At 37.3% G+C, this 16,353-nt stretch overlaps 1 protein-coding gene across 5 annotated transcripts in view; it reads right to left on the minus strand.

The window, feature by feature from the left end:
• The window catches only part of vg (transcription factor vestigial), a 51,408-nt gene continuing 35,055 nt past the window's right edge, over positions 1-16,353 (minus strand). The window contains exons 2-6 of one of the 5 annotated variants that reach the window (XM_018549385.1): positions 14,738-14,948; positions 14,501-14,656; positions 10,575-10,698; positions 9,171-9,394; positions 1-489 (exon numbers count right to left, since the gene is read on the minus strand). In XM_018549385.1, the coding sequence (XP_018404887.1) occupies positions 443-489; positions 9,171-9,394; positions 10,575-10,698; positions 14,501-14,656; positions 14,738-14,948 (762 nt within the window). In that variant the 3' untranslated portion in view covers positions 1-442. Of the gene's footprint in view, positions 490-5,486; positions 5,612-9,166; positions 9,395-10,574; positions 10,699-14,500; positions 14,949-16,353 lie in introns of all 5 variants that reach the window. The other 4 variants (XM_018549384.1, XR_001940946.1, XM_018549382.1 and 1 more) reach the window with 4 other exon arrangements.

Here is a 16,353-nt window from a genome sequence, read left to right on the forward strand (position 1 = left end):
TTTTAAAATGAGAAAAGAATTAAAGATACATATTAATTATTTGGGAAATTTAGGTGTGCCTTGACGGTCTAAATCGCACTACACTATTGTATCAGCTGAAGACGATTCTCAATCGCGTTTTTCACGGCCATTCTCCTCGACGTCAGACACAGCAGTCACTATAAAGGTAATAGTGCGCGCAAGTATTCGTCTAATATTATCTATTTTATGCTAATAGTAGAGCCTTAAAATATATAGGTAACACTATGTACATGACAACGACGGACATTTCAGTCGTCATTTTTGCTTAACAAAGTCCTCGTTCCTGTCACATTCACGTCTATACGATTCACGTCATCAGATCGCATTATTAAATTTTCTTATTACTTGAAACACAGTCCTTCAGTCGACTTTTGAATTTAAGGAAACCGCATTGCCTCCTGCCGATCTCCAACGCTCGATCCTAGAACCAGTAGAGGTCCTTGGAATCTTGAACTTGAGATTCGAGTCCTGCAACAGAGAACAAGAAAAAAATGTTATTGAATATATAATTCATTAAATCTATCAATATATATAATATTTGAAGTTTAAATTTTATTATACATACATGTTAAAGACTCTTTGCTATTTTTAATTCAATATTTGTTAGATTTCGAAGTAGTGTCTAAAAGTATAAATATTACCAAGTGAAACATTAATTTTACAATACAAAGGTTTCTACTGTGTCTAGCACTTTAGTCAAAAGTTTCTAAACGTTATACAAGTGATCAGCTGATCCAAACTGTGCCTTCCGATCTGAAAGACGTCTCTTGTCGTTGGTTGAAATTATTTATCGGTAGTAATAAAAGAAGAGACAACGTTATGACGGATGCGAGGGTGCAGAACTGGTGATGGCACCCGCTGAGCAACACGGGCAAACCGATGGATGAACGAACGAAGGGACAAATGGGGCCTGATGTCATGAGACCAACCAGTTAAGATCTCATATTCCCATGGACGAATTTATCTCTTATCTCGTTATATATTGAAAGAGTGAATCGACAGATCATCGTCGCCGATATAACATTCTTGTCTAGAAAGGCGTGATTTTTACCGTATAATCATTAAATAGTTATAAAGTAAGATTAATAGTACAAATATTATTTCGTATACAATATATTTTATGCAAAGCATGTTTGAAAAATTTAGCAAAATAAATGCATAGATAACGTTGAGGAGAGAAATTATTTGCCTGATTTTGTGGCATTATATTTTACAAAGTCACCGGAGAAATAATTTCTGTCCACAGCTTTATATATAGATATTGATTTGTAAAACTTTTCAAGCACTTGTATAAATTTTATAATATTAACTTTTCAAACACTTGTATAATATTATTTATCAAAAATAATACCTTTGCTTGAAATTAGACACAGATTCTCGCATAATTTAATAATTATTTTACATAATTAAATAATTATTTCGGAAGATTAAATAAAAAAGTGCATAATGTGAAAATATCGCTAAAATGGTTGAATTAAATTATTACCACGATCAAAAAATATCTAAAACCATAAATTTTATTTTTAAAATTCTCGTTTCAATATTTCTTCTTTAATATTTCTTGATCGGATTGAACGAGCCGCGCCTTCGATTATCGTGCAACAGATCGATGTTTCGACATCGTGAATTGCCAACACGGGAGATTGAGTTTGTATCGATACGCACGTGTCGGCACGTGGACGGATCTACCTGCTTCAAAGTCAGCAACGTGAGACCCATGATACGTCGCCATATTGGCGCACTCACGCACATACATACGCGGGTGCAAACACAAAGAGCTCGATCGTGTAAGTGATTGTCGGCATCGCGTGGAACGCAAAGTATTATTTGATCGAGAAAGTCACTGAACCGGAAAATGATCAAGAAAGGCATCGCGCGCTGGATAAAAAAGAAAACAGTCTCCAAACATTATTGCGACAGCTCGATCATGATGCAGAGATATACGAGAATTACACATTTTTGTAATACAATCTATTATTGGACGCATTTTTATAAATTATTTATATACATTATTAGAAATTATTAGAAATTGATTGTTGATCAGTGTATTCGATAGTATTTCTATTTTTAATTTAGTATGTAAAAAATATACATGGAAAGAATGAATTTCTTTGTATCTAAAAATTCAACTAGATACAAATCTATAACATAAATATCTAGTTTTAGATTCAGTAGAATCGTTCTTTTTTCCGTGTATAGGAAGAATATGTTTATTGAAAGGATATTGGAAATTTGCGTGATATTTTCAACAATAAATCTGGTAAATTAAAATTTCTTATTTCTCGAAATTAAACTAGGAAATACTTTATATGTATATGATTATATATCTACATAATATTCGCATTTGGTTACTGAAAATAATTAATACAGTCAAGAATGTAACGGTGTCTTACATATATATGTGATTTATACCACATAAATTAAACGCGATTATAACTTTATCTAACGAATGAAAGGTGAAAGTACAAGACTCGTATGCTTTTTCCACTTGAATTGTAGACGTGGCCTTGACTCCGTTAGTTTATTTAGAATGTTATTTTGCATGATTGAAATTTTAGCAAGCGTCACGTAGAAGAGAAATTCTTGGCAATTTCTGACAGAACGTTTCGTTTCGCCGGTTTCCCTGGAGTTTGTACGCCTCACTTCTTTGTCGGTAGGACTAAAGGGAATTCCTTCGCGCGGGATCTCGCAGTGCTCTTTGATATCGCGATATTGAATGTTGGAACATTCATAACAGGTGCGTCCGTCCGTAACTTTGTATTCGCTGATCTGTGTGCGTTGAGGTTTCAAACGGAAACATCCCGTTCTGCATTTCTTAAGAATATGATAAACGCGGCACGCGTTTTTTTTTTCACGAAACGCTATCTTTATTTGAAGTCAATACAAAAATCGTCAATTGAGCTAAATAGTATAAATTAATATTACTTTAGCATTTTTCTCGTTTTATTACACGTTTTTGAAATTCATATAATTTATTGACAAATAATAATAATAATTAGTACATCATCGGATCAAAAGGAATAATTATATTAACATAATGTTTCGAATAAACCAAGTTTCTTCTAAAATTATAGCTCTTCCTCTCACAATTATTTTACTAGTAGAAACTCTTATTGAGAAACGCGATAATCCAGAGTGGTCATCGTGGTAATCCTTGTGACGTCGTTAATCCTTTACAAGGAAATTCTGAACAGAAACGCCAGTATATAATCTTCATGGAAGGACATCCTAATTCAATACATCCTGCGACACCGCGAATACCGAGTAATGCGCCATAAGTGTCACCGGCTAGGACGATTTATGCGAGTGGCTTATATAACGCATATTCGCCGTAGCTACACGCGAAACCGATATAGTCCACAGGGTGCTGGGAAAATGGTGAGGCAAGGGACACAGCTTGGTAAATGGTGTGTCGAATAACCCGGACAATATTGCTCGATGTTTGCGATATTACTACAAAGTCACCCTCTGTGTTTGCGGGACGAGGGATACGGTACACATATACCTACATCTAATTCCCAGAGTAAAACGACCGAAATATCAATTTTAGTCATTATACTTAATCCTCATTGAGAATCTTTATCTCCGTCACTCTTCTTCTCTCATCAAATATGTATAACATCGCGCCTTTGATAATTTAATATTTAATAATTAATATTTTTACACATGGAAAGAATAATTTTGCTCAAGTATCTGAAAATATATTCTAGCAATTTATTGTTTTTTTATTTGAGCGTCCTACATAATTATTTTGATAGTTGAAAGAAAATTATTTTAAAATTTGTTATCTATATAAAATAATTTTTAAATATTTCAACAAAACAATTCTATCCGTGCATATATTATACTTTCGTTCATATAATTAATATACAATAATCTCTTTTCATCCTTATCAGAATAAGAATTTGAAATTTTGATTTGAAATTTCCAAATTAAAAGACTCTGAACGAATCTTTTGTCTTTACAAGTGGCTTTCCGTTTTCATACTGAGCTGAGGTCTAAGGGAGAAAGAAAGACAGTTCCGACACGTGCAATATTGCGTCCGACACACGTCGCTGATCCTGGAGATTTGAGAGGTTTAATTTGTAATTAATAGTCGCTCATCGGTGCATACGGGTTCAAGAGGGGCGCCCAGTCGACCAGGCTTACAACGAGTTCAAGTATATTGGATTCCAGACTATGAGGGGTCTGACCCTTCCCCCCATTGATAAGGGTCATCACAATGCTCGTCCCTTGCGCGCATCCCTCGCCGGTGAAGGGATGGCAAAGGGTCGAGTCCTCACTTTTTGCAGAGCGAGGGTGTTCGATTTAATTTAATCTCGATGCCCTTGTTTCTGAACGTCGAACGTGCTTTTCAAGCGGTCGCAGTCGGAAAGATGATCATCTTCGTTTTACATTCTGTGTAACAAGAGGCGCAAGAAGATCAAAGAACAAAAAAAAAAACATGACAAAGGAAACCGATAATGCAGGATATCCAGACTTGACAATCACAAATAAGAGTTCTACATTTCTTCATCTTAAAGCGCAAAACTTTAACATCTATTGTATGTATATAAGATAAAAGTTCTCCAATTTAGGAACATGTGTCTCATATCTTTACACATTTTTTTTTTACAGAAATTTATAAAAAAGATCATGCAAAAGTATCAAGAATTCCAAAATTTTATATTGAAAGAGATTAAAAAAAGATAAAAACAACTAAAACGACGAAGAGAGCACGATGAATCTCGCGTGTTCGCTAATGCGGCAACCTGTCTAGTTCGCTTCGTTCGTAGAGAAGCAAGCAGAATTCGAGAGATCGATATAACCAGCAACCGCTCGACCACTCCCTCCGTTCGCAAGCTGACCAATCGAGGATGACTGGCCATCCCCGGCTGGTCTGAGTCTCTCTTTCCCTTCTTCTCATGCAACGGTGAATTACGTGACGTCATTGTACGACGCCATTTTCGAGGCGCGTGCCAGAAAGCGTACGGGAGCACTGACGGATTACGTCGTGCGAGAATGTTCTATGAAAAATGTCCTAGTCCCGAAAGAAATTTGTATACACAGTATCATCTTGTACCCCAAATTGAACCTTGAAAGTTTCTTAGATTTCAAATTAATTGAATAAAAAACCGTAATAAAAGCCGTAAACGATCGTATAGGATTTCAAGATATAAGAAATTGATCAATTTTAATCGAGTATTCTCCTTATATTCGATTGTGATTGATTGGTTTCCTATGATTTAAGACTCCACGACCGTCTACGACTTTTATGTAGACGATCCTTTGGACTTTCTCATTCTAGATCCCTGAAGTTCTACCTTAATTGATGTTTGTTTATTTTATCTCTATGCCAATTTTTTTAGATAAATTCAAGATGCTTGAATATAATTTATTAAAATTACTTTAAATTGCCTGAATCTCTCTCCGAATCATACAAACTCTAATTTTGATAATCCATGATACTCTTTAAACTTGCATACCTTAGAATCTGGTATCTTAGTTGCTAAATGGTTTAAACCATAGCATCTTTAGATCCTGCCTCGGGTTCGCTGCATTCCGAACACAGTTCATTTATCAGAACGGTAAGAATGTTGAACTTGTTTATCTAAAACCAGACCACAGATTAAAATCGTACGCGTGTCTGTACTATGAATAAATATATATAATTCATTTCTTTATCGCGTGTTCTCAAGTTAATCAGTATCAATGCATGTTCAACATTACTCTTATTCAAACAGTGCTTAATCTTTTAGAGAAATTACGTTAATTTGTTTAAAATAAAACTCTAAGATTAGATTACGCATGTAGAGAAATAAATAATTGTCATATCAAATTTGTCGATTTATTCTCTGAAGATAAATTAATGTCTTCTTAGAAGTCTTATTAATTATTGTAAGACATTAATTTAGTTTCTGAAAATAAATTGACAGATTTTTTTAAATATATTCTATGAAGTAACATAAAATTGAGTAAAATTAACAATAAGTTATTTGAATGTAAAATGACACAATAATTAATTTTAGTAGGATTTTTAAAATAAAATTTAAATCGTTTCGAGATTAAAAACTAAACACTGGAAAAAATTTGGTTGCATTAATTGAAATTCTGGTTGAAAATGAATAAATCAGAATTTTTTCTAGTTGAATCTATTATGATTCTATTGTGAAAATTTAGATTGATATGATCAGAATCTTTCGGTTCGTTCATTTTCAACCAGAAATTTTTCTCAGTGAAGTAATTCGTTTCGCGATATCGACAACGTCTCTAATGACGAAGCTAACGTGACGGCTTCCCACGGGAAACAACAGCGGCAAGCCGCAAAATAAAAGCAGCGTGATGCATGTGTGCGAAGACATCGCCATGTTAAGACGCGGACGCGTCATCCGGTAATTGCGATTTATTTCTCTTAATCACTGCGTAAACGGCCAATTTATACGGTTCGAGTTAATTTCGTGCAATTATATAATTACTGAGCGCAGCGGCCATCGCGCAGGCAGCGAACCTAATCGGTTTGCCGAGCCGAGCGTCGTAATGGCGGCACTTAAATTTAAAGATACTTCAGAGACTTTGCGCGCGCCAATTCACCCCTGCTGGTTCAACCCAGCGCTCGTTTCACCCTCTATTACTCTTTCACGAGTTTCTTGATCAGAACACGAATTTCTGTTACCTAAGTTCTTCGCAAACAACCTCACAATTGTGAGTATATTTTAGTAAATTAATAATATGATTAGGTTTCTGAGTTTTTAACAAAACTTCATATAAATTTCATATATATTTATAATTAATTCTGAAAAACTAACAATTGAAATATATGAATAACTACTAGAAAAGGGCCATGGCAATAATTTTTTATTCTCTTGAATTACAAAATTCTTTCCCCCTTCTAAATTTGTTATATTTACGTGCATAAATCTTTTCCTTTATAGACACAAAACATTAAATTTATAGTATTTATTTTTATTTCACAATATCCCGCTGCTCGATTGAAAGGGAACTGTAAGAGGGTTGGAATTCATTTTGCGGCACGATGCTTGGTCTCGGTATAAAGCAAAGCGAGGGTACAAAATCGATACTAGACCTCTTCTCCCTTCTTGGGATGGATGTCACTGTTCCCGTGTGCTTGGCAGCCATGCCTTTCGTCTAAGAGAAACGGAATTCAGGCAGCCTAGAATCTTGGCAAGTTAGATGGGATTCGGACGATCTAAGAATTTGTACGAAAATGCATAGATAACGTTGCTCTTCCGGATTTCATTACAAGTAAAGCCGCGAGGAAAGCAAAATTAGATCAAGGAGTTGAAAAATTGAAAATTCGAAAAAAACCCTGCACCGCAAAAGAAACATGAAAACTATATAGAATGTAAAGTAATGAACGAAAAATATATTTAGATGCAATATGTAAATTCTAATTGGAAACGGAAAGTCGAAGAGAATAGAGATAGAAACAAGGTTGTAAAAATAAAAATAACGAGAATTCCAACACGTCGTTCGCAGAATAGCGTATCTCAGAAAATTCCAAAGACCATATGCGAAATTGTGCAATCGCTTCAAGGTGAGCGGAAGGCGTGTAAACTGCATCAGGGTGCAGACAGATGGGAGTGGTCTCTGTAATCACAATGGGCGTGGTTTTTCACGGCTTACTGCAGCTTCATCACATGGGGTACAAAACTGTGCACAGTCGAATTCTGTCACATACACTTTTACTGAGAAATAAATTATTCGATTCAATTTGATAAAATAAAAAATCATAACAAATAATTTCTCCCTTCTCTTCTTTCAAATATATTAGAAAATAGAAAATATAGAGGTTTTCAGTAACTATACTATATATATGTGTAGATATATTATATTTAACTGTATTCAATATATTTTAAATACATTATCTAATATTTCATTATTGTTATTCACATGATCTAATATCTTAATTTAATTTAAATTTATTTTCAGAGATTTTAAATAAACCTTATTTTATAGTGGCAAGTATAAATCTATGCTCTGCACGCACAGAACTTAAAATTTTTCGGCGGCTTTTCCTCGCAAGCCAAGTAAAAAATTACAAGATGAACAGGAATACCAATTTTCTATACCGCATAATTTAACGCTATTTTTCTGCATCGCATAATTCACCGACAGAGGAGCGGCGCGTTCAAGGAACGAGGGTACGTACGACAGGATCCTGCCGGCGCGGCGGGAGCGAGATGTTTTGCGAGATGCATCCGCGGCTTTTTGTCCTGCGGACGATTTTGGTGGGTGAACGCCGAGCCGAAGGAGGACACCGTATGGATCGCGGCTCCCATTAAGCCCTTATTAATTGCGAGCATCTGAGGGACCGACCGATCTTTCTTGCGCTACCTGCGCGCCATTCCGAGCAAAGCTCCGTCCTGCTGTCGCTCGACACAGTCAGAACATACGGTAGGATCTTTGATACGTCGTCGATATGCCGACAATCCGTACGCAAGTATATCAGATGAAGCAATGGGGATCGCGGCGATGTAATAAATCAGAAACAAATATTAGGAATTCGATAAATGAAGCTCTTATTCTACTCTATAATTCTTAACAACAGTAGTGTTGCACATGTTTTATAAGTATGTGCTTATACATGATGAAAAAGCCATGCAATGGCAATGTAACAATGCAGTCAATGTCATTAAGAGTTACAGAATAGGAGAGCGTGAGAGTACTTAATTAAAAAACGTCTTTCTTTTGACTTATTTTATTAATTATTTTATGACTCTTAACTGTAGGTCTTAAATATGTATTTATGAGTTGGGTTGTAAATGTTATTTAAGAGAGAAACTTTGACGATTATTTCGCTGAGAAATAAGAAAAGAGTAGAGACAACGTATATATCGTTTCACATTTGATTCGATCACTCGACAAAGATCCTCCTTTTTCTTCCTCGTTAAAATTAATATATTAAAAAGACTATTTATTCTTATAAAACTAAAAGAAAACGCGATAATTTCGCGACCAGTTTCACCAACAACGAACGCGACCACTGCGTTTATTAAAAAATGACAATTAATATTTTTCCTACGCGAATCTCTCAGAAGTGAATATCGTGAATATTTCACATATTCTGCGTGCGTTCTCTTAAAACGGAGTTTACCTCAATGTCCATTCGCCGTTGGTGAAACCAAACATGGAAAAGTCTACTTACTTACCGGAGAGGGGTGCGTAGTGGCCGTGAGGATAGGGCGGCGCCGAAGAAGCGTCGACGAGGGATTGCGACGGCGTCGCCGACGTCCACTCCTTGTAGGTCGCGGCGTGTGCGTGATGCGCCGCGTGGTGAGACGTATGGTGGCCGAGGCCGCGTGCACCACCCAGAAGAAGGCCACTGTAGCTCGCCGCTGCTGCCATATTGTGGTGGTGGTATTCGTGCACGGCCCTGGAAAAAGACAAGAAAGCACGGGAAAATTCACGACGTGAAAGGCGAATTGTCAAGAGAATATAATCTCTGTGGTGTGTGAAGAAAATAAACGTGCTTTTCAGGTCAAATATGAATCAAATTAACTACTGACATGTAGACGAGCGTTTTGGCGTACAGAGATACGCACGGCGAGATATATTGTGCCAAACTAGCGTATAAAAATAGCATCACGGTTCTCAGCACGTCGATACAATCGCTTTGATTATAGTGTGTCACGATCGATGAGAATCACAAAATAATACATGTCATCAGTATACCCGATGCCAATCTCAAAGGGGTAAGATAAAAGGAGAAAGCAAAACAGAAAGGAGCGGAAGAGAGATAGCGACATGCGTTTAAAAGCGAAAACGAAGAGCACATGCAGGTATGTGGAAAATACTAAAAACCGTCGGGAGCAGGTAACGCCGAGATCTTTAGCACTGATCTGACTACATCTATAAATTACGAATCTGTCACCGTTGTGCCGTAGAAAGAGGATGGAAGATATCAACGACTCTTTTTTCTCTTTTGTTTTAATTTTTCTTTACTTCACTCCCCTATATGTAACGTATGATTCTTTGGTTATACCTTTTTCTACACTTCCTTTTATTTTAACGACAGCTGTCGCTCCAAAATCAGTTCGTTGATTCGTTCAGTACTGAATTTCAATATCATGTACTCATGAGTAATATTACGTTTTGAGAATGTAGAACAGAAATACGAATCAACGCGCAGCTATACGAAAGAAAGATAAGAAAAATAATGAGTTGTCGAATAGTTAATTCAGCATGGCTAAAGATCGTGTTTAAAAAAATTCTCGTTTCACTAATTAACGAGCTACGTAGCATTTAATGGCGCGCTCAGGAAAAATTCCCAGCATGTGGTCTCGGTTTTACGTCTCCACGGTGTGATGAGATGCTGGAGTTACACGCAATTACTCGACGCGCACGATCAGGAATCAATGGGTCGTGGACATGGCGCCGATATTCCATCGCACAACTTTGTAAAGAATGTCTATTAAAGAACGGGGAAAAAAGGGAAACTATGCCATTTATGTAAAATAGAAAAAAAATAGATAGAGAGAGAGAGAGAGAGGGAGGGGAGGGGAGGGGGAACAGGAGAGATAGAAAAATAGACAACAACGATCGGTAGCACTGACCTGTGATGGTACTGCGGGTAATGCGGATGCCACGGATCCGTCGGGTACTCGTAGACATCACTGGGATGCTGACTATTCCAAAAGGAAGGGGGAAAGTTCCTCATAGACATGGGGGAGATATTTTCTGCAATAAAAAAGAAAACAATTTTACAATGACGGCGCTTTTAATGACTTGCGCGAGAAAACATGCGCCTACGAGCAATTTTTAGAGAGAGAGAGAGAGAGAGAGAGAAAGAGAAAAACAATGTTTTTAATTTTTCTATATAAAATTCTTATTTTGTCTCCAGAAAATATCAGGGAAGAGCGATCGAGAGGTCCTACCGGTTGTTTACGTAACCCTTCTCGAGCGCGTGCGACTCGGCGCCTCTCCGTCGGAATCTGATCGGAGAACATTCTATTCTCTGCTGCTAAATATCGTGCTATTCTTATTTTTCCCCTTTAGAAGCGCGAGTGTCGTACATTGTCGAAAAAAAAAAAAAGAAAAAAGAAAAGAGAACGATTTTCAGGGCAAGCACAAGCAGTGCTATAAATACTGGTGCCAAAGCGATGATCCTCAAGTGATGAATACTACCGATAACTCGTTGTTTCTTTCTCTGCGGGAAGATATTCTCTCCTCCGGAAAACGGGTTCCAAGCGGTCGCGCGCTTCCACCAGAAACCACTCGTCCTAACTAGCGGGAATAAATAACGTCGCTGGCCGACTAAATCATCGTAGTTTGTAACAGCAGAGTAAATTAGCAGCCGGTATGCCTCTCCTAGCAGATAATCGAAGCGACTTAGAAGATGAAATCGCGTACGTGCGCGCGAGAGGGGAGGGAATTAGAGGGCATAAATCGTGGACCGGCGCGGTCGACCTCGCGTTGGTCCACAACCTTCGGTCGCGCGTTCCGATTGGTCGGGAATGGATTAAAAAAAAAAGAAAGAAAAAAAGAAGAGAGGAATCCAACGTGAGCGAGGACTGCGCGAGAGGATTGCAGGAGGATACACGACAAGCTTCTGGCTTCGAAGTGGTCGCTTGTAAAACAACCAAGCGGTACCCTTCTGTCTTCCGCCGATTTGGTCCCGTGGGATTCTGCCTGCCCGTTTAGCGAAATCTTTCGAAATCGTGGGAACGGATACATTTTAATAAAGAATCAATCAAAAGAACCGATTACACTATTATTATCACATTTACATTAATTAATTGCATAAAGCGATGACGCTAAGATGTATTTAATTAATAAAGTGTCACATAATATATGATCATGCTAATGTATGATAATAAATTATGATACATAAGACGTATGATAATAATGTTATTTAAGTATTAAAATATAGAGCAATATATTACATTGACTTATTGCGTGCAATAACAATTTTTGATAAGTTATTTATTATTAAATTACCTTTAATAAAATCACTAATTGATATCCATAGAATAATTTTTTATTAAAGAAATTTTTCGACAAGATGACGTGATTGCATTTTTATAGATCACACTTACCATGGATAAATAGATTATTTTTATTATATAGGTTTTAACGAGAGATCGAACATTTTACCACACAGTTGCAGTGGCCTAACCGGTAAATCAACATTGATATACCGGGTCTTACATAAACAGGCGAGTCATAATGCATCAAGTTACGATCCTCGATAGCGTGGTAATAACACGTACGATTAATTAATCGCGCAAGTCTGAAGTATCTATAAATGAAGTATATATAAATTAAATTAATTTCTGCTTGTCGGCCGATGAATTTCCGAATCAAAACTATACATCTCAATTAATAGATATATAACCTTTTTTCTTAATAAAACAACATTAAAAAAATATTAAAACAAGGAAATTGTATAAACAAAAATGCCACACTATTAAACATTCTATCGAGTTTTTTTCAGAATTAATAAAAAGATTTTATTTTTTATAAACTATAAAAGTTAAGTTGAAAAATTACTTGCTATTAGTTTCTTTTTAACACATGTGTACAATATCTTATATATATGCTTCACTTTTACAAAGTATAATTAAAGAGATAATTAAAAAGTATTGTATTGTAAGTACAGCCGCATGTATTGTCATTACAAATATGATCTTTCAATCCTGGAGATAGACAGGGTATGGTTAAGGACATCGTGGGACGGCGTTTGTGGCCTCTCTCTAGTATCTGCTTCAGTCTCGGTTCGCCGACTGTCCTTTATTTATTAACGCAATTAAAGAAACAGAGTGTCGACCGTCTGCAGCCGGCTTTATTCTTTGCCGATGCCGCGACCGAAGAGAGAAAGGGTATCGCTCTACGTGGAGGAGAATGGAGAGGGGTGAGGTGAGGAGCGGGTAGAAAAGGGTTGTCGAAGCCTGGTTAGCCAATAAGTACCCGCGTGTTCCTCAGAACTTCAGAAAACGCCGACATTTTAATCGACGACTTGCGACTCTCGATACCGTTTTCGCAATCGCGTCCACCCTTGGTTCTTAGACAGTAAAATATTTTCAGGATAATACATAGTACATACATACATATAATTGAAATATTGATTTTTAATTGTCACTCTGTTAAAATAATTATAATTGCACATTATTTGATAAAATTTAATGTCTTCGTATAAAAATAATCCTTAAAGTACTTTTAAAGCATTTTATTAGCACATTTTTATATACTGAATTTATTTAATTGGGTAAGTATATAAGATGTATAACTTCTTTCAATTTGTATACCTACACAATCCTAAAAATAACTCTATCCTTTTATGCAAAACAATTTCTGTTTGTTTGTGAAACCGGAACCCACCGTATTTTTCCAAGCCAATTACTCGAATTCCTTTTTAATTCCGCGAGTAACCCTTTTCTCCTTCTATCTCTTTCCCTCCATTGAGCCATATCCCTTCCTCTCTTTCCTTCTTTGTTTTCACAGCGTGCGCGTTTTAGGCTCAAAGTCGCGTTCGGTCCTTGTACGTACGTTACCCAGCATTCCGCGGCTAAAACTGTCTCCCGCGATGTCGCCTCTCCTCCATGCTCCCCGCCTTCCTTTCCCTCACAATGTCTTTCCTCAGCGCTCCTCCACCGTCCCTCTTTCCCCCCAGAGAGCAGAAGCTCTTAATTTACCATTCGTACGAGCGCGGTTGCGCGGGAAGTTTGCGCGCAAGCAGAAGAAGAGAGGGACCGAGGAACGAGGGCGAGAGGGAAGTGGTGAGGCGTAACAATTAGGTCGTGTTGTCTTGAATTCTAAACAGGCTACTGAACTGATCCTCGGCGCACTGTGGTCGGGATAAATGCGGCCTTAAACGACACCGATATAGACGAGCTTGCCGATCGCTTGCCAAACCCGCTCGCGTGCTGACAATCTTCCCTTCGTCCTCCCCTGCGGTCGAGGTGGGTTCCTTCTGCTCTTTTCTCCTCGCTGGCCTGCCCTGCCCTGCTAGCGATTTAAGTCGGCGCGAGTGCGAACGAGCTACAATTGTCACGAGGCTTGTTAGCCTTGTCGCCGCCTAATGGCGTACTTTATTACTCGCTTCGAAAACGTTTCGGCGTCGAAATGTTTCAACTTCATTGAGATTGAAAAATGGATGGACCACAAAATTCGAACATCACGATCAATACTATGAATAAAGTGGATTCCAATCCATTTACAGGATTTAAAACAATTATATTAAAAATTCTTAAATAATTGTACATACACTCTAAAAATATTTTCGGCGTGGATTAACACGTGTGTTGCCGTTGATATAGATTTAACATCCTTGTTTAAATGATGTTAACATCGACAGTGTTCACGCAATGTTGGAATTTATATACCAACACCAACCAATATAGTAAGAATTATATCTAACACACACCCATGAGATGTGTGTTCAATCCATACCACTCATGTTTCTTAAAATGTTTGTATTTTTTAAATAAGATTTTTTTTTTTTTTTCAAATAAATAAAGATAGATCATATTTAACAGCTTACCCTTTAATTTATCATGTGCGAGGGCCCTCTGAAAGTGTTCCTCCACTTCTGACGCCGCGTCGCCTCGATAATGCGTAAACACGACGCAATTCGCGTTAACGTACTGCGCTCTGCTCTCGCCATCGTCGGAGTCCTCGGTCGTACCGGCACCCACGCCTGCGAGCCGGTGTATTAATACGCAGGTGTTCACGTGACGATACGCACGTTGCTGTAAACCGAGACAATTAATCGTCTCACCGTCTGTCGATCTCTCGTCGTCCAACGTTCGCGAGGGTTGCGAGGTGGTGGTTGCGAGGGGTGGTCGCGGTTGCGGCGTTGGCCTTGGGGACGCAGGACTCGGCGCGGACCCTACAGAACCTGCACTGCTCGGCTGACCTTGAGGGACGCTTCCGCCGGCGCCGCAAAGCTCGATACCGGCTGCTTCCAGAGACCTTTGATGCACGTTCAGCTGTAATAACAAGCAATTAGTCTCGTATGTAATATCGTCGATTCTTAGAATCTTATTCTTTAGAGGTTTCAAACGTCAATTTTTATAAATCTAAGAACATTTCTGTGTGGATCACGTGTATATGATATATCCAAAAAGATTATGTATTTAATAAAGATTCTACTGTGACTTTAGGCGACGTGACTTAACGAATGATAAAGCCTTAGATTGTAATCAATCTCAGTTTTAAAATTACACAGAAAAAATTGTTCTCTTATTAAATTTGCACGCAGCGGTTGACGACAAGATTGAAATAAAATAAGTGACTAATTAAAGTGAATAAACCCTTATGAAAGGTTTTTAATTGGGAAGAATCGTAACTGCTTTTATGCAAACGTTGCACACGATCGTGCTGTTTATCGATTAACACGTTAACGATACGGTTAACCGGTTATTCCTTTAGCACTTCGCGAATCGTAATGATTATCGGTTAACCAGTTTAATTGGTCGGTTGATGTACAGTTTGCATGGGGCACGATTATTATAATGAATCACGAGAGTCATGATGATAAATCAAACAAAACATTAAGAGTAAAACCGAAGGAAAACGCTGGAAAATCTCCTTAAATTCTAGATCTTGAATTCCAAAAAATTAAAGACTGTTGTACAATAATTAGAAATTTTCAATCGTTTCAAATGCTTCTTCACAATTTTAATTCTAACTTTCGATTTTTTCTCAATTATAAATACTTCAATAGAAAAAAAATATTTTGTTTTGTGAACCAAAATTTTGTTGTAACAAGAAAAAATTTGATTTAAAATGTGCTAAACAAAACTTTTTCATTAAAATGTAATGAATAAAACTGTAATTTTATGCAATTAAATTGTTTACTCTTGGAGCAAATAAATATTTTCGTTAATTACAAAGCAGAAAAATATATTTAATAAAAACAACTAAATTTTTTCTATATAAACCAAATATTTGGTTGTTGATAAAAAATAAATAGTTTTGTTGGCAACACTAAATTGTTTTCTTCAAATCAAATTTTATATGATAAAAGTACATATACCTATAGAGTGATATGATAACGGAATATTCTGTATAAAAGTACGTAATGTTTACTCGTACAGTCGTTATTCTAGATTACGACTTCTCACAATCATCTTTTATCTTCTAAAATGTTAACACCCTTGTCGTCGATCGACGAAATTCTCGAGCGGCAAATCGTGTGAGCCAAGGAGAAGCGTGGCCGACGATCGCATTGCTCGCGTGGCGCAGTGATCGCGATGATGGGACGACAAGAGAAATACGAGCGCGTAAATACCGGCGCATTTTAACGGCGATAGCCGGGATTTTCCGCGTGACATCGGGGCCATGCGTTTTCTCGCGCGCTATAAAGAGAATGACGACGACGGAAACGGCAAC

Source organism: Cyphomyrmex costatus, unplaced genomic scaffold, assembly GCF_001594065.2.
Source record: "Cyphomyrmex costatus isolate MS0001 unplaced genomic scaffold, Ccosl1.0 scaffold815, whole genome shotgun sequence".
NCBI classification, from domain to species: domain Eukaryota; kingdom Metazoa; phylum Arthropoda; class Insecta; order Hymenoptera; family Formicidae; genus Cyphomyrmex; species Cyphomyrmex costatus.